The 19,564-nt window shown below is 64.7% G+C and overlaps 1 protein-coding gene across 1 annotated transcript in view; it reads left to right on the top strand.

Annotated features, from left to right (window-relative positions):
* PTPRF (protein tyrosine phosphatase, receptor type F) overlaps window positions 1–19,564 on the top strand; it is a 301,064-nt gene that overhangs the window by 263,682 nt on the left and 17,818 nt on the right. Inside the window, 8 exon segments of the mRNA XM_025206900.1 lie at window positions 48–301; window positions 933–1,023; window positions 4,850–5,062; window positions 8,090–8,244; window positions 8,942–8,953; window positions 11,807–11,922; window positions 14,459–14,491; window positions 16,736–16,833. Coding sequence (XP_025062685.1) covers window positions 48–301; window positions 933–1,023; window positions 4,850–5,062; window positions 8,090–8,244; window positions 8,942–8,953; window positions 11,807–11,922; window positions 14,459–14,491; window positions 16,736–16,833 — 972 coding nt within the window.

The following is a 19,564-nucleotide window of genomic DNA, read 5'->3' as shown; positions in this document are numbered from 1 at the left end:
CGCGCCAGCAGCTGGCCCGCCCCACCGTGCGTCTTCTCCCGTTCCAGATCCTGTACAACAGCCAGAGCGTGGAGGTGGACGGCCACTCCATGAAGAAGCTCATCAGCGACCTCCAGCCGGACACGGAGTACTCCTTCGTGCTGATGAACCGCGGCAGCAGCGCGGGCGGGCTCCAGCACCTCGTCTCCATCCGCACGGCGCCCGACGTCCTGCAGAGCAAACCCGTCGCCACCAACAAGTACATACAGGATGGAAAGTTCACCCTCACCCTTCCCAAAGTCCAGACCTCGGAGCCCGTCAGGTAGGTGCTGCCCATGGGCGGACTGGTGCGAGCCAGCCCTCTGCACGACCCTGCTAATTTGATGACTCCCTGGTTTAAGGCAGGATAAATTGCGGGGCTGCCTGTGCAGCTTGTGTCGTGTGAGCTGGGAGGCTCGTGAGAGAGGGCAGGAGCTGTTCCCTCTCCTGAGCTGGAATTGAAACCATCCCAGTAAACCCAATTGAGAATCAGGCAGCACTTTCTCTGGCACTGCACAATATCCTTTAAATAAATAATGTCTGGAGGCCTTGAGGAGATTAAAGAAGCCGGTTTCTGGAAGCCTCATCTGTTACCGCGCTCTCCTCCTGCCGAAGCACGATCCCCAAGGGTCCCTGCTACGGCACGATGGTAGGAATGTCCTTCCCGCAGTTCCTGCCACTGCCCTCCTGAGTGTGGTCTGTATATCTTCATTAACCTAACGAACACGAGCAGGGACTGTTCCCTTCCTCCCCGCGGCTGGCAAACTGGCCTCTGTCTCGGTGAGGCTCTTCTGCTCCTTGCAGAAGGGGCTGGGGCCGCGGGGAGGTTTGCGGGGCTGGTCCCTTTGCACTGACCCGCTGGAGAAGGCTGTCTGGGTGTCAGCTGCGTGCCCTGACCTCTCTCTCCTCCCCAGGTGGTACTACATTGTCGTGGTGCCAACAGACCAAGCCACCAGCAGCCTCACCACCCGCTGGCGGAGCCCCGATGAGATGGAGCTGGACCAGGTAGGAGTCTGGGAACCGCCCGGGGCCCTGGGCGCGGGACTGGCCCGAGGATGGAGGCAGCCTGGGAGGTGCAGCCTGGGCACATCTGGCCAGCGGTGGCTGAGGGGGAAGGATTCTAGGTGGTAGAAGGCCTCGCCTTTTCCCCTCCGTCCACACGGCACTTCCCCGGCCTGCCCGCTAACAACCCTCCCAAGCACTTGACCGGTGATACCGTCCCTCGTCTCCCCGGTCTGCGAGTGCTGCGGACGCTGGTGACCCGAGACACCCGACTGCCCACGCGGAGGTGGAGCAGTGTCGCGTCCCCTTTGTTGACCAGCGGGATGCCCAGAGCTAAACCCTTGCCCCTGGCATCATGCTGTAGTCATTCCCAGGACGCCTCCTGCCCTGCCTGCTTCCTCCCCGCACGGGCCCTTCCTCTTCTCCGTGCGGTCTCCAGTCATAATCACTGCAGCTCTCCTGTGAGATGAAAGACAAGCACATGCCTCCGTGTCCTTTCCTCACTTCTCCTCACTCCTGGTGCCGCACCGGCAGCCCTGCCTTCCCTTATGAGGATCGGGCCTGTCCGCTGCAGGGCCCTGCCTTCAGCGGCTCTGGCGGTTCAGGCTGACCTTCCCCTGCCGGCGGTCGGCTTCAGGCTGCAGGATTTCTGCTAAAACCAAGAGCAAAGAGGAGAGGAAAACACATGGCCATAAAATTACATCCTTACCCTCCCTTCATTGAGAGGCTCCGGCAGCTCCAGGGACCGATGCAGGGCTTGGAGTTGGGCCGCGATGCCGGGCAGGTTGAGCCTCCGCCCCGCGCTGCGCCCCTGGAGGTCTCAGCTCTCGTGCCTGGTTAGAACGGGGCAGTGCCGAGCCCCGGAGAGCGGCCTGCTCCTGCCGCTCCCGTCTCCCGTCTGCGCTGGACGCGGGTCCTGGAGCAGCTGCACACCGGGCTGCACGGGCTTGCCCCGCAGCCGTTCCTCCTGGTCCCTGGGGACTGAGCCGAGGCGGCCCTGGTGCCTGCGCCCGGGAGGAGGCTGCATGCAGAGGTGCGGGGTGGTGCGGGCAGGTTGGGGTGAAGGAACGACGTGCAGGCATGGGATGGGGGAGACGGGTGAGCTCCTCCCCTCCGGAGCCTGGAGCAGAGCCCAGGCGTCCGGCGTCTCGTCACGTCCCTGCTGCAGATCGGCACCGCGAAGCCCCGGCGGTCGGTGCCTCGGGCTCCTGTTAGTGGCTGCCCAGCAGAGCAGATGACAACCTACTACTGTGCCCAGCTACTGGTGCCGCAGGCTGGCGCTTCTGTTCTTCTCCCGCTTGTTTGTTTTTTAAAAAGCACACGCGGCGTCAATCCCTCGCAAAGCGGGCTGTGCAAAGGCTTTCAAGGGCGCAGGCACAGGCTCGCAACACGCAGGAAGTGCCAGTGCCGTGGTTAGTCCCTCCCTGTGTGTACCTTTATGGTACAGGCGTCAAGGCCACACCGGTACTCAGGGTTTTATTATTCCCAGCCCTGCTCAATCTGCATCGGGGACACGGTGGCGGGCCTACGGAGATGGCTGTCGTGGGCTTCCTGCAAATGGGAGGGAGCAGGGGGCTGCAGGAAGAAAAAGCACGGGCTTGTAGTTGAGGCAGGTGTGTGCTCCTGCGGACACCCGGAGTCGTTCTGGATTCTCCCTCCATCGCGGCCAACGCGGTGCTGGGCCAGTCGCTCGCACCAAGCGGTTCACGCGAGCCCGCAAACCACAGGCCTTTCTCCTGGGCGTTGTAGTGTGCAGAAAAGCTGAGCCCTCCCGCCTGCCCCTGAAGCTGGTGCTCGCTTGGCTCTGAAACATCAGGCGCTATAACAATGCAGCTCTCTGAAAAACCGGGCCCGCGACTCCCAAAATTAGCGGCCATTTTTCACGTGAATGTCCCTGTGCCTTGGGCGTCTGTCTAGCCCGGGGCAGCGCGGGCCGGCTCACCTGGCTGGGCGTCTGGGAGCCACTCGAAGGCTCTAGTTGTACGCGGCCCAGAAAAGTCCCTGAGGACATCAGTGAGGCTGAACTAAAATAGCGCTGGTGTAAATCCAGGCTGGAGCCGTACCCTGGCCAGGGAGAAAACAACCTGCAACTGCACACGCTCCCCTGCGCCTTGAACGAAGCAGGGGGCCTGCAGGGCGGCACCAGCGACCTCGCCATCCCGCTCCCCATAACGCAGGTGCACGAGCGGGCATTCGCCCACCTCGGGGACCGGTGCTGCCCCTTGCATAGGTCGGACGCACAGGTGACGGGTGCACCCGCAGGCCTCCAGCTGACGGGGAGGGAGGACGGGGTGCAGTCTCGTGCGCTGATGTGCCCCTCTGCTGATGCAACCAGCAGCCTTTTGCTGCCGGGATTTTCAGGGGTGTTTTATCATCCATTAATTGATGCGCGTTTCCTCCGACGAGAGCTAGGCGCAGCGAGGGGCTGGTGGCAGCGCAGCCTTGCCCCAGAGCTGAGCCCTGCAGGGAGAAGGCAGCCTGGGCTCGCTGGGACTGCAGCACGGGGGCTCACCCGGCGGTCCCCCCAGGCGTGGCTGGGACGTGCTGCCTGGTCTTCCCCATGCACCCTGCCTTCCCCCCCTTGCAACAAGGGCGAGCATCGCAGCCCGTCACCGCTCTCCCAGCACCTCTCACGTTCCCAGAGCATGGCGTGCCTGCAAGGACCAGGCTTCTCCGTCTCCTTCCTTGGCCAGTGTCGCAGCTCCTGCAGCAAACGGTGCCTTCCCAAGTCACTCCGGGCAGGTGCCTTGATCCGGCCGGGAGAGGAGGAGGAGCGCCGTGGGTTTTAAAGGACGTCTCCAGCTCGGATGGGGCTGGCTCGCAAGGGCTCTCAGCAGGGCAGCTGCGTGCGGGTATCGCGGCTCCCAGCCCCGTGGTGGCTCTGAAGTTGCCCGTCTGCTCTGACAATGCCGCGCCGATACATCTTTGTGTGAAATGTATTTCATGCCTCCTTCTTCGTTTTAAATTAGAATTTCTGTTCCGAGCCTGACATTCATTTTTATTCATTAGAAAAACATCTTTAAACATCTGAGAGTCTTTCTTAGCAGCGTAATTGAATTTCTGTGTGTTTATATCCTTTTTCATGAATTTGTGGCCGACTATGAAATTTGCCATTTTTGCTCTGAACATCCCATGAAATCTGTTATCGCTCTGTGTGATTTACACAAAGCTCTGCCTGCAACCCAGCAGCAGGTGAAATATCGGAGCACCAACAGAAGGGAGAGACACAGCAAATGTCACTTTTCCCCCCTATCTCAGCTCTTGCTGTAATTCATGCCCAGCATCTGTGGAGCGCGCGAGCTGCTGCCCATACCAATGCAGACGGCGGGACGTGGCCTGGTTCCCCGTGCAGGCGGCGGGGTGCATTAACCCCTGGGCAGTGCCTGCACCCCACCGCCCAGGCCTGTCCCGCCAGCGCCAGCCCCGGGGCTGCTGGTAGGGCCCAGGCAGCCAAAGCCGCAAGGAAAGATACCTCCCTTAAGCCCATTGCTTCCAAATCAAGCCAGGCACTTATTCCTCCCCTGCCTTCAGCTCAGCGCGGTCGTGTGGTGAAGTCATAGATCAGTGCCTGCCTTTGCCATCAGCCCGTTGCCATGGAAATGAGCATGATGTCATACACACAGCGTTCTGCCTCAAGTGCAGGGTCCAAGGGAGCAGGGGGGGGCCGTAGCCTCGCTGCGGCACGCGAGCAGGCAGCGACGTGCCGCGGCTCACGTGCCGGCCCCCGCCACTCGGTCCCGGGTCCAGGCTCTGTGCCGCCGGGCAGTGCACGGCACGCGCTGCGAAGGCAGCATGGGACGATGCGGTGACCCAGCCTCTTTCTCCCCAGTTACTCGAGGCCATCAACCGGGGGAGCCAGGGCAGGCGCCAGCGCCGCCAGGCCGAGCGCTTGAAGCCATATATCGCTGCTCAAATGGACCTCCTGCCAGAGACCTTCACTTTGGGGGACGAGAAGAACTACAAAGGCTTCTACAACAAGCCCCTCTCGGAAGACCTCAGCTACCGCTGCTTCGTGCTGGCCTCGCTGGAGGACGGAGATACGGTAAGGGCCGCGTGCCACGTGCCGTGCTGGGGATCAGGGCTTGGCTCAGGTGGCAGGGAGCGGGGCTGGGAGCCTGGTAAGTGGCGCTCGCTGCAGAGAGAGCCGCGAAGCTGAGGGGCTGGTGTCAGCCAGACGAGGCAGGCATTGGAACCGACTTGATGGATGGTGTTTTCGGAGGGGAACGGCATGTGTATCTGCCATAACGGATGAGCGCAGGGGGTGGCATTAGGCAGAGCCAAGCTTTGCGGCCGCTTGCTGGGCGATTCCCACCAGCAGCGCCGAGACGTGGCGCTGATGGATGCAAATTCCTCAAACGTGCGTCTGCCAGGAGACGTGAGCCTTGCCCGCGCCGAGCCCATCCTGCGTGCTCAGCACAGTCAGGGCCTGGGAGCAGCCTGCATGGGCTCGCGAGCTGCCCCAGCACCGACCTGGCGCACCGGGCCGCGGGTCCAGCTGCGAGCTGGCACCTTGCACCTCCGCACGCAAAGAAAACCACTAGGCTCACGGCCTGAGCGCAGCCAAAGCAGAGAGGGGTCTAAAGGAGCCTGGGAGCTGCCCAGGCGGTGCTGGTTTAACATTGCCGTGGTTAACACTGTTGTCCGGCACGCGAGGAAGCAGGGGGCAGGCCACGGAGCAGCAGGCCATAGCGTGGCCACTCGCGTGGGCAGCATATGCGCCCAGCCATCCCACTGGCGGTATCGTGCCAGCCCCACCTGCTGCATGAAGGGCACATGGGAGCGCAGCAGTGCCGACGTCTCCCCGGGCCCTGCGCAGCAGGCTTGCACGCTTGCGTGCTGCACCACGGTGACAGAGACGAGTCCCACGGGCTGCCCCGTCCCCGGGGCTCTGGGCAGGTCAGGTGTCAGAGGGGAGCTCGTGCAGGCGCTGAAAGAGCCCTGCTTGAACGAGGCATGCAAGGACCTCTGTGCAGCCTGTGCCCACAGCAGTAGCCCCCGCACCGTGTCCCCTTCGTGGGACCCCCGCGCCCAGCACCTCTCTGCACCAGCAGACAAGGCCACGCGCCCGGAGGGTTGCATCTGGGGCCAGCAGACGGGTGCGTGGGGAAGGGCTGGCTGCTGCAGGGAGCAGGCAGCGAGACCCCGCGGCGCGGCGCAGGGGAGGGCGGGAGAGGCGTATTGTGTAAATAACAGGAAATAATAGAGCTGCTCCGGCCCCTCTGCCCGGCTCCCAGGCTGGGGCTCCCTTCCTCGGCCTCATTTCCTTGTCATGGCTCATTAGCCCTGGTCAAACTCTTCATTACTCATCCAGCCCCGGCGGTCCAGCAAGGTGCAGGCCGCAGCAACCGGGGAGGGCGGTGAATTCCCACCAGGCCCAGCAGAGCCACGATCCCCCCGCTCGGCCGGGCCCTGCCTGCGTGCCCTGGGGACACTGCCCACGGCCACCCCCCCGGGGACGGGCTGGACCCCTCGCTGTGCCGGGTCGCAGGCCTCCCGAGGGGCAACCAGCCAGCAGTTACTGCTCTCGGGCCCCTGGCTGCGTCACCCCGCGCATGGGGCCTGTTTTCGGCTGAAGCACGAGGCCGTGTGTCCCGTGGCAGGGCTGCCCGGCCCCCCACGCTCCTGCAAAACCACTCGCTGGCGGCACAGCATCTGGTGCCGGGGGGCCTCGCAGCCGGGCGGGACCGTGACCCAGGCGTCTCCCCGTAAATGAGCAACATCCCAGCTGCCGGGTGTGAAGAGCAGCAGGGAGCCTGCCCCGCAGCCGCCTTCCCCCCAGCCCAGCCCAGCCCACGCCAGGGCCCGGGAGAGCACAGGTCATCCGTGTCCCCTCTGCATTGCTGGCTCCAGAGGCCCTGCGGTCTCGTCAGCTCCCCAGGTGCCCTCATGCCAACAGGAGGAGAGGAAAAGGGACCTGCAGGACCCCACGGCCTGTCCAGGTTCACACCCACCCCAACACAGGCCCATAGCAGCACTCCCAAAGAAGCCAGACACCATCCACAGGGGCCTCGCAGGCCGTCACGCCGTCGGATGCAGCCAGCAGCGCGCGTCACCCTTGCCCACAGCTGGGCAGATGTCACGGATGAGAGCCCTCTGTGTGCTCGCCACATGTCTGAAGCCACGCGGGGGGGATCAAGGGCACCCAGGAGAGGGGATCAAGCCGTGCGCTGGTGCGACTTGCATGCGCTCGCTGTTGCAGTCCTCCCCTTGCCTGCACGGCGACGTGGAGCGCGTGCTTAAGCCGGGACCTGAAGGCAGGCTCCTAGCAGATCCGCCGGCCCCTCTGCAGCGACCGGAAACTTTCTCTGCTGCAAGAACAGAGCATCGCCAGCTCCATAGCACAGGGCAGCAGGTGCCGCTCCAGGAGCCAACAGCACTGAGCTCTACCGCTTTGCGCTCCCTAATAGGTGGAAAGGATTTCTTTTCGCAGTATTTAACCCTTCTGACCCAGCGAGGCTGAGCTGCAAAGGGAGAACGCGGAGCCATAAGCCTTAGCAACAGCGGTGTGACAAGCTGGGTGCAGCAGCTCTTTCTGCAGCTGTGCTAATCGTGCCGTGCTGCTTGCATCCCCGCGCCAGCGGCTCCCTGGATTCTCCCGCCAGGGCCGGCTCGCAGAGACCCACGGTCTCCAGAGCCCTTTGCCGAGGCACTTTCCACCAGGGCGGGCAACCCGAGAGGGAAGGCATCCTCCATGATTTCCGCTCCTTAATGAGCTCGCCTAGCAGGGGAGCTCCCCGGCTGCAGCGCTGGGTTCGTACCGGCGTGGTGGGTACTGTGAGCCATGCAGCACCCCCCGCCAGCCCTGCAGCGGGCTGAGAGGCCTGGTGCCGGCGAGGCTGTCCCAGCTGGCGGCTCCGTCCGGGTGCTGCGGGCGCTGGCTCTGCTGGAGGGCGAGCGGCTCTGAATCGGCCTGCTCCGTTTCCTGGGGAGAGGCAGCGGGTTGGGCCTGTGCCCGGCTGTTCGCTCGCTGCTCGCGAGGCGCGGGGCAGGGTGCAGAAGGGGTGCTCCGGGACCTGGCGGCTTCCTCTCACCCGACGGGTGTTTGCTTTTCTCTGCCCCCCACCTACAGAAAAGGTACGCCGCCAGCCCCTACTCGGACGAGATCGTGATGGAAGTGTCCTCGGCAAAGCACCAGGATGAGCCTGAGATGCTGTGGGTGATGGGACCGGTCCTGGCCGTCATCCTCATCATCATCATTGTCATCGCCATCCTGCTCTTCAAAAGGTGAGTTCCTGCCCAGGCCTGGGCAGCCCCGCGGTCGGCTCTAGGCCCCCAGGGACCAGGGGGCAACTCCAGTGCCAGGTCCCCCCCGGGGCTCTCCACGCGGCAGGCCCAGCGCGGGTGGGCAGCAGAGCAGCTGAAAGGGCTGGTTTGTCACGGCAGGGGAGGGGTGGGGGCCTGTGGCAGCTAGCGCAGCTCGCCCAGGGCAGAGCCGCCCTGTTACAGGGCCGAGGAGAAGCCACGTCTGCCCTGGCGCCCCTTTAGGAGTCGGTCGGTGCTCAGGCCTGGCAGCTTGGGTCCGAATCCCCAGGGCAGCATCCAGCACCCAGGTTTCCCGGGCAGCCTGGCCTGTCCCCGCATGGGGGGAGCTAGCACCGGGAGCCAGGCAGGGGCGTGCAGGGCCATAACAGCGCAGACCTTCCTTGCCACCTCCTCGTGCCCCTTGCAGCTCTGGCCACCAACTTGGTGCTGCGGGCACCCTGCTGCGTGCGAAGGAGCAGCCCACTAGTGCCAGGCACGGGCCACGAGCTCCGTGGCGGGGTGCTGCATCGCCACGCCGCACGGCCCCACTCCCCTGGGGCTCGGTTGGCCTGGGGGCTGTTGCCCAGAGATGGGGGCAGGGCTGTGCACAGGGCGGGGGGTTCTTTTCCATGTCACTGATCACCTCCTTTCTTCTGTTTCTGCTCTGCTCTGGACCTAGCAAACAAGAAAGGTAGGAATCAATTTTATCCTGCTGCTTGGCTGAGGGCTCAGACCGGCTCCCCTCCTTAAACCCCGGCAGCTGGAGGGAGTCAGCAACACCCAGGCCCCACAGCTCGCCCGGAGGCACTGGCACCCGCAACCGGCTCGCCCGGAGGCACTGGCACCGGCACCAGCACCTCTACCCCTCTGGCAGCCAGCTGCCCCTCGGGAGCCCTCCCCGCCTCACTTGGCCAGAAACGCATGCATCCCCGGGGATTCATACATTCATAGATGCAAGGGTCAGAAGGGACCTCAGCAGATCGTCGAGCCCGACCCCCTGCCTGGGCAGGAGAGAGCGCTGGGGTCAGACGATCCCGGCCAGGTGTGCGTCCAGCCTCCTCTTAAAGACCCCCGAGGTCGGGGAGAGCACCACCTGCCTTGGGAGCCCGTTCCAGATTCAAACCCGTTCCAGATTCAAACGAGCATCTCTGGCCTCCCGGTCCCCCAGAATCTGGGCCTCGTGGCTGAGGACCCAAAGCCATTAGCGTGCGACATGGACCGGGGCTTCCCGTGGCCGGTGCTGTTCGCTCCCAGCTTCCTCGGGCTGCGGTGAGGCCTGGGGCCACGGTGCTGACTCCAGATGATGCTGTCTGCGAAGGTGCCGCCTGTCCTCAGGCTCCGCGGGGTAAACCTTGGGTCTGGCTGGGCACGAGGGGCCCTGCTTGCTGCAACACCCCTGGGTTTGCTGGAAAGCGCACAGACGCAGAGCCTGCACCCACCCGTCTCGCCCAGTCCCTCTGCACAAGGACCCCTGGGTTATGGGCTTGGCCTGGCCCCGTTTCATCTCGGCGCCTGTGGCCTGCTCAGCGCTGCAGGGAGGTGGACTCCGTCCCAGCTGCCCCGTGCTCAGCGCTGGGGGCCCGCTGTCCTGGCCTGTGGGGACGGCGCTCTCCGAGGGTGTCCCAGCGACCCCCGTGCCGAGGCCATGTCCAAAGGCTCCTCTTTGGAGGGGTTCCCTCCCCTGGGTATTTGTGTTGCGAATGAAAACACGGTATCCCGCTGGCAGTAAAAGTCAGGCCTGGGGAGAGCCTGGGCCGCGGGTCCCGCAGGGGCCCTGGTTGCAACCTGGGAGCAAACACATTCAGTACACCTTTCCGCTCCCGTCTGCAGCAGGATCCAGGCCACGCTGCCCACGGACCTGTGCAGCTGCGCACGGCTCACCTCGCTGTCGTGTCTGGGAGCCCAGAGAGGCAGTGCTTGGCCCGCACTCTCCATTAATGCTCCAAGCCTTTGAGCTTTCTCCTCTGGTCTCAGGGCGGCAGAGGGCCTGTGAGATGTGTGGGTGACGCAGGGCAGGGCAGGGATTACGTGCTGCTGGGCACTTCCAGCATCTTTCAGTCCCGTTGTGCAGAGCAGCTGCCCACAGCCAGGGCTCTGCACGTGGGCCGGGACCCCCAGCACGAGTACAAGTTTCCCTCGCTCCAGAAAATTGAGTAACTTGCTAACGGTTCGTGGCATTTGTCTGTCGTGTGCACGGCTTTGCACCAAAGCAGTCGTGCCTCTGCTTGGCTGAGCCCCCGCATGACCCAGGCCTCCAGCACTCTGCCAGCGGGCAGGACACGGCCGCCGTGAACGATGCCCGTCTGGGAAAGCAAAGCGTATCCGATCCCGCTGCCAGGCAGTGAATTTAGGCAGAGGCAAGTGAGCCTTTGCCCAGAGAGCCAGGGGCGGCCTCCTCTGATGCAGGCAGCACCCGGGCTCCGGACAGATTCTCCACCAGGCTGCACCCCGTAGCACTGCACCCCGTATCGGGGTCCGTCCCGACTCAGACGAGCTCCCCCTGCTGCTCCCCGTGGCACGGCTGGGCAGCGGTGTCAGCCCGGGCAGCAAGAGGAGACCACCTCCCGCAAGTGCCCTGCATCCCAGCACCGACTGGGCCCCCCTCTCCCTATAGCGCAGCGCCCCCCCGGTGCCACGCCGGACGGTTCTGGGCTGTCGTAAGCCAGGTGGGACATGTCCTTAGCAAGGCCCCGTGACTTGCCGGTCCAGGCCCCGCGTCCTGTAGCAGCCTCCCAGGCAGTTACCAAAGAGCCTGCCCTTCCCGGCTGGTGACTTCTGCCAGGACCGGAGCCGGAGGAGGTGGCATAGCTGTAGGCATAAATATAGCATTAAGAGACAACAGTGTGTTTTATTGTTCCATTAATACACGCCTGGGGTGCCTTCAGCCATTCAAGACGTGTATTAATGGCTCAATAAAACACACCCTGAAGAGCCTTTACGCCATTATATTACAGCGCTCGACATTTAAATATTTTTTTAATACTTAGGCAAAATTTGAGTAGATCCTTCCACGACAGGAAATAGTTCCTAGAGAGCGGGTAGGGAGCAGCGGGGTTTTGCTTCTGTCTTGCTTTCCTCTCGCAGCGAGGGTGCGAACTGACACCTCCTTGCACCCCGGGGCGTTTCTGGGCGGGGGCGCGGGGAGAACCGGGGACCCTGCAGCATGGTTGGATAAGTGTCTTGCCCAGGGCCCCGCAGAGAGGCAGTGGCAGAGCTGGGCATGGCATTTGGGAGTCCGGCTCCGTCAGTCCACACGTGGGCACCGGACTCTCGTCCGCGTGGGGCCTCCAGCACGGCCCTCGGCTGCCGCCCCAGTGCCACACGAGCACCCAGGCTCCTGGGGGCTGACGTCCACTGGTGAGGGCAGAGGGGAAGCCAGGGCACGTCGCAGCCTCCCTGCATGCCCTGTCCGTAGGTGGAGACATCCATGTGTACGTGCAGCCCTGGTGCCGGCCGCGCTGCTGTGTCTGCCCCATGGCCTGGGCCGGCTGCAGCCCCCGTGCTGCCCCTGGGCTGCCTCTTACCCTGCGTTTTCCTTCCCCAGGAAAAGGGCTCACTCCCCCTCCTCCAAGGACGAGCACTCGATCGGCCTCAAGGACTCCCTGCTGGCCCACTCCTCCGACCCAGTGGAGATGAGACGCCTCAATTACCAGACCCCAGGTAGGACGCTGCCTTCAGCGCCCCTGCCCCTTGCCTGGGCGCCTCCTGCGCCCTCTCCGAGCCAGTGCACCGCGGAGGGGACGCGGACCTCGTCTCCTCCTGCCGGTTCTGCACCGTCCCAGCCACGGGCACAAAACCCGGGGGCTGGCTCCAGGCTTCCTGGTCCCTGCTGCCTGATCTGAACACACATCTCACCCAGCTCCGTTACCACTGGCACGTGGTGCCCGGAGAGGCCCAAAGCATGGGCGCCCAGCGCGTTGCGCGTGTCAGGCCTCTCCCCTTCCAGCTGGTAAGACTTGTCCCCCACCTGACGTGTCTGCAGACATCGCAGGTCAGGAAGAGGGTCCGTCCAGGGAGGGGGTTGCACGGGGAGAGCAAACAAGCTGGACGCTGGCCCCATGCTAGGAGTCTCGGGGCAGGGGAGGATGCTTCTGCCTGCTCTCAGGCCCGGCTGTGCAGGGGAAGGGGCAGCTGGATGAGGCCCCGGACCCTCCAGCCAGGCTGCTGCACAGGGCAGGTGCTGGTGGAGGCCGTGCATGCACGCGGTGGTCTTCACCAGCTGCTGAGTCCTGCCCGCGACGCCTTGCTGTAGCGCGTCCCTGCGCTCCCCTGTGCAGATGCAGCCTCAGCCAGCCGAGGCCCCGGCTCTGTCCATTGCACAGCAGTCTCGTGCCGCGGCTTTGTGGGGCGGCGTCTCTGCTGGCGCTGAGCATGCCACAGCTGCTGGTAGGGCGCTTGGAGACCGCCTTGCCCGGGTCCTTTCTGGATAGCCTCAGCCCGGGGGGCTCCGGCGGTCTCGGTGGCAGGGCAGCGAGCTCTCGCAGAGGGCACACGTGGCTCTCTCCTGCCTGGTGACGTCCCCTCATCTGTAACCTACTTTCCTCTTCCCCTGCTGCTCCTGGTAGAAGCTTTTGTCTCAGCGCAGGCTTTTGAAGGCAGCGGTTCCTGCTGGAGCCTGCTGTGCCTGGGAGGGAAGTCTCCAGCCGCCGCAGCTTGTCACCCCGCTCCCCGGCCTCCCGGCTCTCTGCCGAGCCAGGCACCGGCCCCGGGTGCTGCACAGGGTCTAGGGGGGGTCGGGCCAGGGCCGGGGGAGACCCGCGAGGGGTCTGACCACAGCAGCCGCTCTGCCGTCGGTCACGGGCGGTGGCTCCCCCAGGACAGGCGACGAGGCAGATAGTTTGCAGCAGCCTTAAGCGGCTCTCTTCCCTCTCAGGGAGCCCTTGGCTTGGGGGAGACGAGAGCCTGCAGCCAGGGCCGTGCCCGGCACCGGGGTGCCGTGCTGGCCGGAGGTAACAGGAGGAGCAGCAGCAGGCCAGGCAGCTCCGGGGCGGCGGGGATGACTAAATGCAGGTGTCCGTGGGCTGCCTGTGCCCCGGGCTCCTGCTTTCCAACCCCTGTGCCCACCCTGCCCCTGCCCCTGCCCCCTCCACATTTGCACAGCAGCCCCGGCCGCCGGGTCCACGTAGCTCGTCTAGCCCAGGGCAGCCAGGCTGGCTCCCGGCCCCGCAGCTGCTCTCCCTGCAGGCCCCCAGCACGCAGGTGCCCGAATGCATGCGGAGGTGGGAGCAGTGCAGGCTGCAGTCAGCAATGACCGGGCCAGTTCCTCCCTCACTCGTGGTGCTGCTAACGAGGCTCCGCAGCTCAGATGGGAAGCCCCAGGGCTAGACAAGAGCGTTCCCCTGGCCAGTGAGCCCGCATGGATGGATGAAGGGGCGCGGAAGCCCCCAGGCCCAGCGAGCCGGGGGTACCCAGTGCCTTAGCTCCGGTCGCAGCCCCGCCATGCCAGGCCAGCACGGTGCCGAGATGGCTGGGCACCACGCACCGGAGATGCTGGCAGCCAAGTTTGCATGGTCCAGGAGCTGATAGCCCCCGCCGGAGAGCAGAGAGGCAGGGAGAACCTTGTTTAATGCATAATTAATTGAACTGCCATTATTAAATATTAAGCCACATCACTTTAATGGTTCCTACTTCAGATGCAGGTGGTTTCGCGGATAGTCAGCCTCTCTGTACCCATGTCCCGTGTTGCCGAGCTGCGGAGAATCAGCGGCAGGGCAGTGTCTCAGGCGGCGTTAGGCTACGGAGGGCAATGCCCCCGGCACCGAGCCCTGCCGGCTGCTGGGACCCGACCAGGCAGGAGCCGCAAGGCATGGGCCTGCCAGGGCAGCTGCGAGCATGTGCCACCTTCCCTAGGCCCGGGGGAGAGGTGTTTCTGTCCCAGCACATCCCCTCCCTGCCCCCGGGGCCGCAGAGCCGGGGGTCAGGGGTCTCTTTGGAGGTCAGGGCTGTGGGCAGACGGTCCATCTGGCCCCAGCTTGTAGCAGCGTCTCCGTTTCTGCGCCAGCCGGAGCAGCCGTGTCTCAGACTTGGGCCAGGCTGAGCCTGGCGCGGAAGGGTTTGGACCCCCTCCCTGCCCCGCGGCAGACCCCGCTCTTTCCCCTGCGTCCTCATCTCTCTGTCTCTCCATCTCTGAACCTCTGCAATGATGTCTAACAGCTAATGGGTTTCTGTTCTTGCCCCGTTTTTTTTTTCTTTGCAGGTTCCAGTGTCCCCAGTTGCCCGAATATCTCAAGTTAGTTTCCGCTCCTCCTGTATTTATCTCGACACCTTTTGCTTTTCTCTCTGTCCCCGTCCCCGTCCCCTCGTCTCAGTCCATTCCGTCTCGATGTCATGAAGGTCACCTTCACGTGCGGCAGGCGCGGGGGCCGCTCTCTCGCGCCGGTCACGGGCCCTGCGCGGCCCTCGTTCTGGGGCGGCTTGCACGGCACTACAGCACGTCGGCGCGGGGGGGCCCTGCCGGGCGTCCGGCTCACTCCCGACCTGACGCCAGGCGCGTTGGTGCCGCGGCGAAGCTCATCTCGGGTGCGGGGCGGGACAGCCCCCGAGGAGACGCGCGGGAGGGCGCACCGGGGCCCAGGGGTTGAACACACTCTCCTTTCAGCCCGCGAGCTGCAAAGGGACTTTGTCTGGCTATCGGGTCAAGAGCCCAGGCACAGGGCAGTGCAGGAGGGTGCTCTGGCACAGCTGGGAGCAGGGGGTGTGCCCAGGGACGAGCGCGCTCCGGTCCGTGCCTCTCTTGCAGCGTGGTCGGCAGTCTCTGCCATAGACGCTGAGTGAGGAGACCCTCAACGGTGCCCGGGTGAGGGGGCAGAGCCCCTCGCCCCTCCACGCGCGAGCCGGTCCTGCCCTGGAGCTCAGCAGAGAGGGAGCAGTGTGACGTGTGAGCGCGCCGGGCTCTGCGCAGCCCCCGGCTCCCTTGGGTGCCGGCGCTGGGAGCACTGCCCTGCCTTCAGTAGCAGTAACGCACGGGGACGCTCCCGCGTCATCGCCCAGGGACTTGTCACCGCCGCACAGAGCGCCCGGGCCAGCTCTGCCGCCTGGGCCGCCCGTCGGCGCCATCTGTGCCGCGCATGGCGGCTCCTGGCCCGGCTCCAGCCTGCCTCCCTGGTGTGAATCAGCAGCACGGGCCTATTAATAACCGCGCTTGCCCACGCGGGGTTTCTGGGAAACCCACGAGCTGCCGGGAGCCACGCGGCTGGGAGCCTGCGTGGGCTGCGGTTCAGACGAGCCACTTTGCAGCCACTCTCCAGCTGGTTCCCCGTCCCCGCCACGGGGTGAAGGGACCTCTGGGGCCTGGGCCGTGCGCCCCGGAGGCTGCAGCGGGGCTCCCTCTGCTCTCGCTGCTGCCCGTGAGCGCCTCACCGTCTCTCCTGCGGGGTCTTGTGCAGGGGGCTGCTCTTCCCCGGGACCGGGCACGTGCCAGGCATGTACAAACCTCCCAGCAGGCTCCAGGCCACTTGCTCTGGTGCTGTAGGGAGTGGTGGGGGTTTCTCCCCATGGGATGCCTGGCTGCACCCCGACTCACCCCTGCCTGCCCAGGCTGAGCAGCAGCGAGCTCAGCGGTGACGCCCCAGGTGCGGGTGGCGGGGCAAGAGGCCCCAGCCCTTGCCATGTGCGCAGGCTCCCTCCTCTGCCCAGGTGCTGGGCCCCGGGCTCGCAGCTCTGCAGGGCCCGGCACCGTGCTTGGTTTGCTCTTGCAGCCTCCTGCAGTAAGGGGCCCGGGGCTTTACCCCAAAAAGGACGCTTCCTCGGGGTCTGGGAATCCTTAGGGCGGTGGTTCTCAACCTCCTCAGGCTCCAAGCCCTTAGTTTTCATGTGTTTTTTGCCTACGGAAAAATAGTAAAGCTGTTTTTTCTGTTGCAAAGGCCTCAGGAAGACCCCGGCTGTGGGTTTCTGTTGAAATGTCTGGGTTCCTCTTGCCCACCTAGCCATGCAACATGGTGCGGCACCCCGACGGGATCTCGAAGCCTGGCAGGGTGCCGTAGCACCCGGGCTGAGAAGCACCGCCTTAGGAGGTAGCAGCGGGCCGGGGAGAGCCCCTGGAAGCCAGTGTGTTCAACTCCAGCCTGGGCAGGAGCCCCTGGGAGAGCGCGGAGGTTTGCTCGGCCTGTCGGCACGACGGGGCTCCCCCTCTCTCAGGGCCTCGAGGCCCCGTGCCAGCCACGCGAGTGCATAGGCCCTGCCCCACGTGCCCGGTTGCTGTAATGCCCGGCATGCTCGCCCGGCCATGAACATTTCTGCACATCACCTTTCTTTTCTGTCCACTGCCCCGTGTGCTCAGAGTGCGTGCCGCATGCCGTGTGAGCTCGCCGACCTCCCATCCATCCCGCCCGGCGCTTCACATCGTCACGCGTGTCCACGTACCGTCCTTCGCGCCCGCGTCTCTGGTTTGCTGTGCACATGCTGCTGTTGAGCGTGGCTCTCCCCGTGTGCCGGGCGGTAACCGTGTCCCCTCCCGCTCTGTTCCACCCGGCAGGCATGCGCGACCACCCGCCCATCCCCGTGACCGACCTGGCCGACAACATCGACCGGCTCAAGGCCAACGATGGACTGAAGTTCTCGCAGGAGTACGAGGTGAGCCCGGGAACGAGCCGCCCAGAAAGGCGGGGACTAGCCAGTGTCGGCACTGTGCCAGGCAGAACCCATGGGGGGACAGACTGGAGGGCCTAGTGGTGCCTCATCTGCTAGACGCGCTCCCAATGCCCCCGGGGGAGGCCATGCAGGGCCTGCCAGCTCTCCAGATGGGTCTCTCAGTCCCAGGACCTGCCCTGGCACGGTGGAAGCAGTGCATAGCGGGAAGGAGCCTGCTTGCTAGCCCTACCATGCCGCGGCCATCCCATGGTGACATACACGAGCTATGCGTGCTCAGCGGGCAGGCTGGCACCACACGTTGCACTGTGGAGCAGTCACTGATGGCCAGGCTGACCCGGACGTCCTGGGGTGCCCCACGTGCACACTTTCCCCACGCTGCCCCTGGGTCCTCACCCACGGGCCCTCCTGTCCTAGCCAGGGTTCCCATACAAAGGGCATTGCCAGCACCCCCAGCCCTGGCCTGAAGACTGCCGTCCGCTCTCAAGGCCCTGCACCCCTTTTCCCCCAAACCCTGTTAGGTGATTTCAGTCCTGCCCGCTCCCGAGCACAGAGCATGGCCGATGTCCCCCATCCTGCATGCACGCAGCATTGCCCGATGCCTCCTGCCCCTGCCTGGAGTGCCAGCCCCACCCCGTTCCAGGGAGGAGAGCTTGCCAAACCGGGGGCGTACGAGCATCAGGTTCTGGCTTTGTCCGTCCCCGCCGTGTTGTGCGCTCCTCTTCCCAGGCTGGATGATGGGTTTGAGGGATGGCGCTGTTGGGGGACGTTCCTGCACAGCCGTTAGAGCTGCCGTGCCAGGATAAATGTTTGCCTGCGCTGCCAAGTGGCCCCTTCAGGACCCACTCCAGCTGCATGGGCCTTAAATCATGAATAAAGCCCCTGCAAGCATTGAGAGGGAATAAACTGGGGAAGCGTCCTCTGCGTGCATCGGCACTGCCACCTGTATTGTGCCGATGGGCTCCCTTTGCTGCAGCAGAGCTCCCTGGATTTATGGGGTGTGACCGGGACATTTACCTGCAAGGTGAGATTGTACATGCTGGGAAAGAGGGAGCCATCTTGCTGGAGGCGAGGGCCACGCTCCAGCCAGCCGGGAAGGTGCAGCATGGGTGGAGGACGCAGGACGGGATAACCGAGCGGGTGGGTTAGCTGTCGTCGGGCACATCAGGTGTTCCCTCTGGGCAGGCTGTGAGCTTGCACGTGTGTGAGGGGTAGTCCCCGTGCAGTGGGGGTGCACACCCGCCTGCGGCATTGGTGCCCGCACTCGCACCTTCCGGCCTGATGCCCCTTGGTTGAAACCAAGCCCTGCCTCAAGCCGGCTCGGTTGTGGCTGAAGGCTGTCTGGGGGCTGCTGCTGTTCCATGCAGCCTCCCTAGCGCAAAGCCTGCAGCTCAGCACCGGGCCTCTGCCCCATCTCGGGAGGTGGCACGAAGTGCGTTCCACGGGGCACTCTCCTCACTTCCCCCTCCGGAGAGCATCCAGGCTGGTGGAGCAAGCTGGCCGGTGACGCTGCCCATCTGAGCTGCCGGTGGTGGTGTCGTTCTTTCCCTGCCGCCCACCACGCTTGGCTCCGGATCTGGGTGAATCACCGAACACAAGCGGGACGGAGCGTGGGGGCTGGAAAGCAGAAAGTCATGTCGTCGTCAGCGGCAAGGGGACAGGGGCTCGGTGCAGCTGTCTTCCAGCCCAGGAGGCCTCGGCTCAGAAAACCCCGGGCAAGACCTGCGCCAGGTGCCCTTGGTCTCGTCCCGTTCGGTTCGTGCCCGCACCAGAGCTTGGCTCCGCTAGCTGTCCCCTCGGTGTGGGGGGCAGAGGGGCTGCCGGGCAGGACGGGGAAGCCTTGCTGGTTTGAATCGGGAGCGTGGGGACGTTCTGCAGAGATGAGGAAGGCAGGCAGCACGGTGCAGCCCCCTGAGAGAGAGCCGCACAGCTCGGGGCACACGCTGCAGTAGCCCGTCCCGGCTTCTCCACTCCACCAACCGCCCCAGGCCTGCGTGCCTGAGGACGGTGCTGGCAGAGCCGAGCCCCTCCTGCCTAGCTGCAGGAGGGCAGCGCGCGAGGGGGTCCACAGCAAGAGGCACGTGGGTTGCGGACCGCCCCTGAGCCCATGTACTGTCTGGTTAACTTCAGCAAGAGCCGCATGCCAAGTGTTTTCACGGCCTAAAGCCTCTCCATGGGCTGCGGGGGCCATTTCGTACATGGCGTGCCATCCGGGGGTGCCAGCAGCAGGACGCAGTGCAGATATTTAACAGCTCTTTAGCCACGGCAGCCGACTCCCTGGAGCCATCAGGCTGGCTCTTGCACTGGTCACGTTAGCGCGGTAATGGATGCACAGCTCCTGGCCGGCCTCAGCTCCAGGGCAAGGCAGGGACCCACAGGGATGAGCGCTACAGGGCGCAGCCTGTGGGCTGGCCGCGCTTGGGGCAGAGAGCAGCTCTGAGCCCTGTGCCAGGCTGCTGCTCTCCCCAAGCCCCTGCACCCCGGGGGCTGGCTGCCCCGGGGCATCAGGCGCTGGTCCCCATGTCCCTTCACTGCAGCAGACAGGCGGGTGGGGATGAGGTGGCCGGAGCAGTGCCCAGCCATGTCGCAGGAGTGTTTCCCCCTTAGCCTACAGTGAGATTCAAAGTGCATTTACAGCCCAGGTTTGATGGAATTCAATCCGCTCGGCCTGGCAGTGATTTAGCCGCTGCCTCTCGCCTGCTGCGGCTGTGTTTGA

Source organism: Alligator sinensis, unplaced genomic scaffold (genome assembly GCF_000455745.1).
Source record: "Alligator sinensis unplaced genomic scaffold, ASM45574v1 scaffold781_1, whole genome shotgun sequence".
NCBI classification, from domain to species: Eukaryota; Metazoa; Chordata; order Crocodylia; family Alligatoridae; genus Alligator; species Alligator sinensis.
Note: the sequence above shows the minus strand (reverse complement) of the source record. Positions and strands in the feature narration are given on the sequence as shown.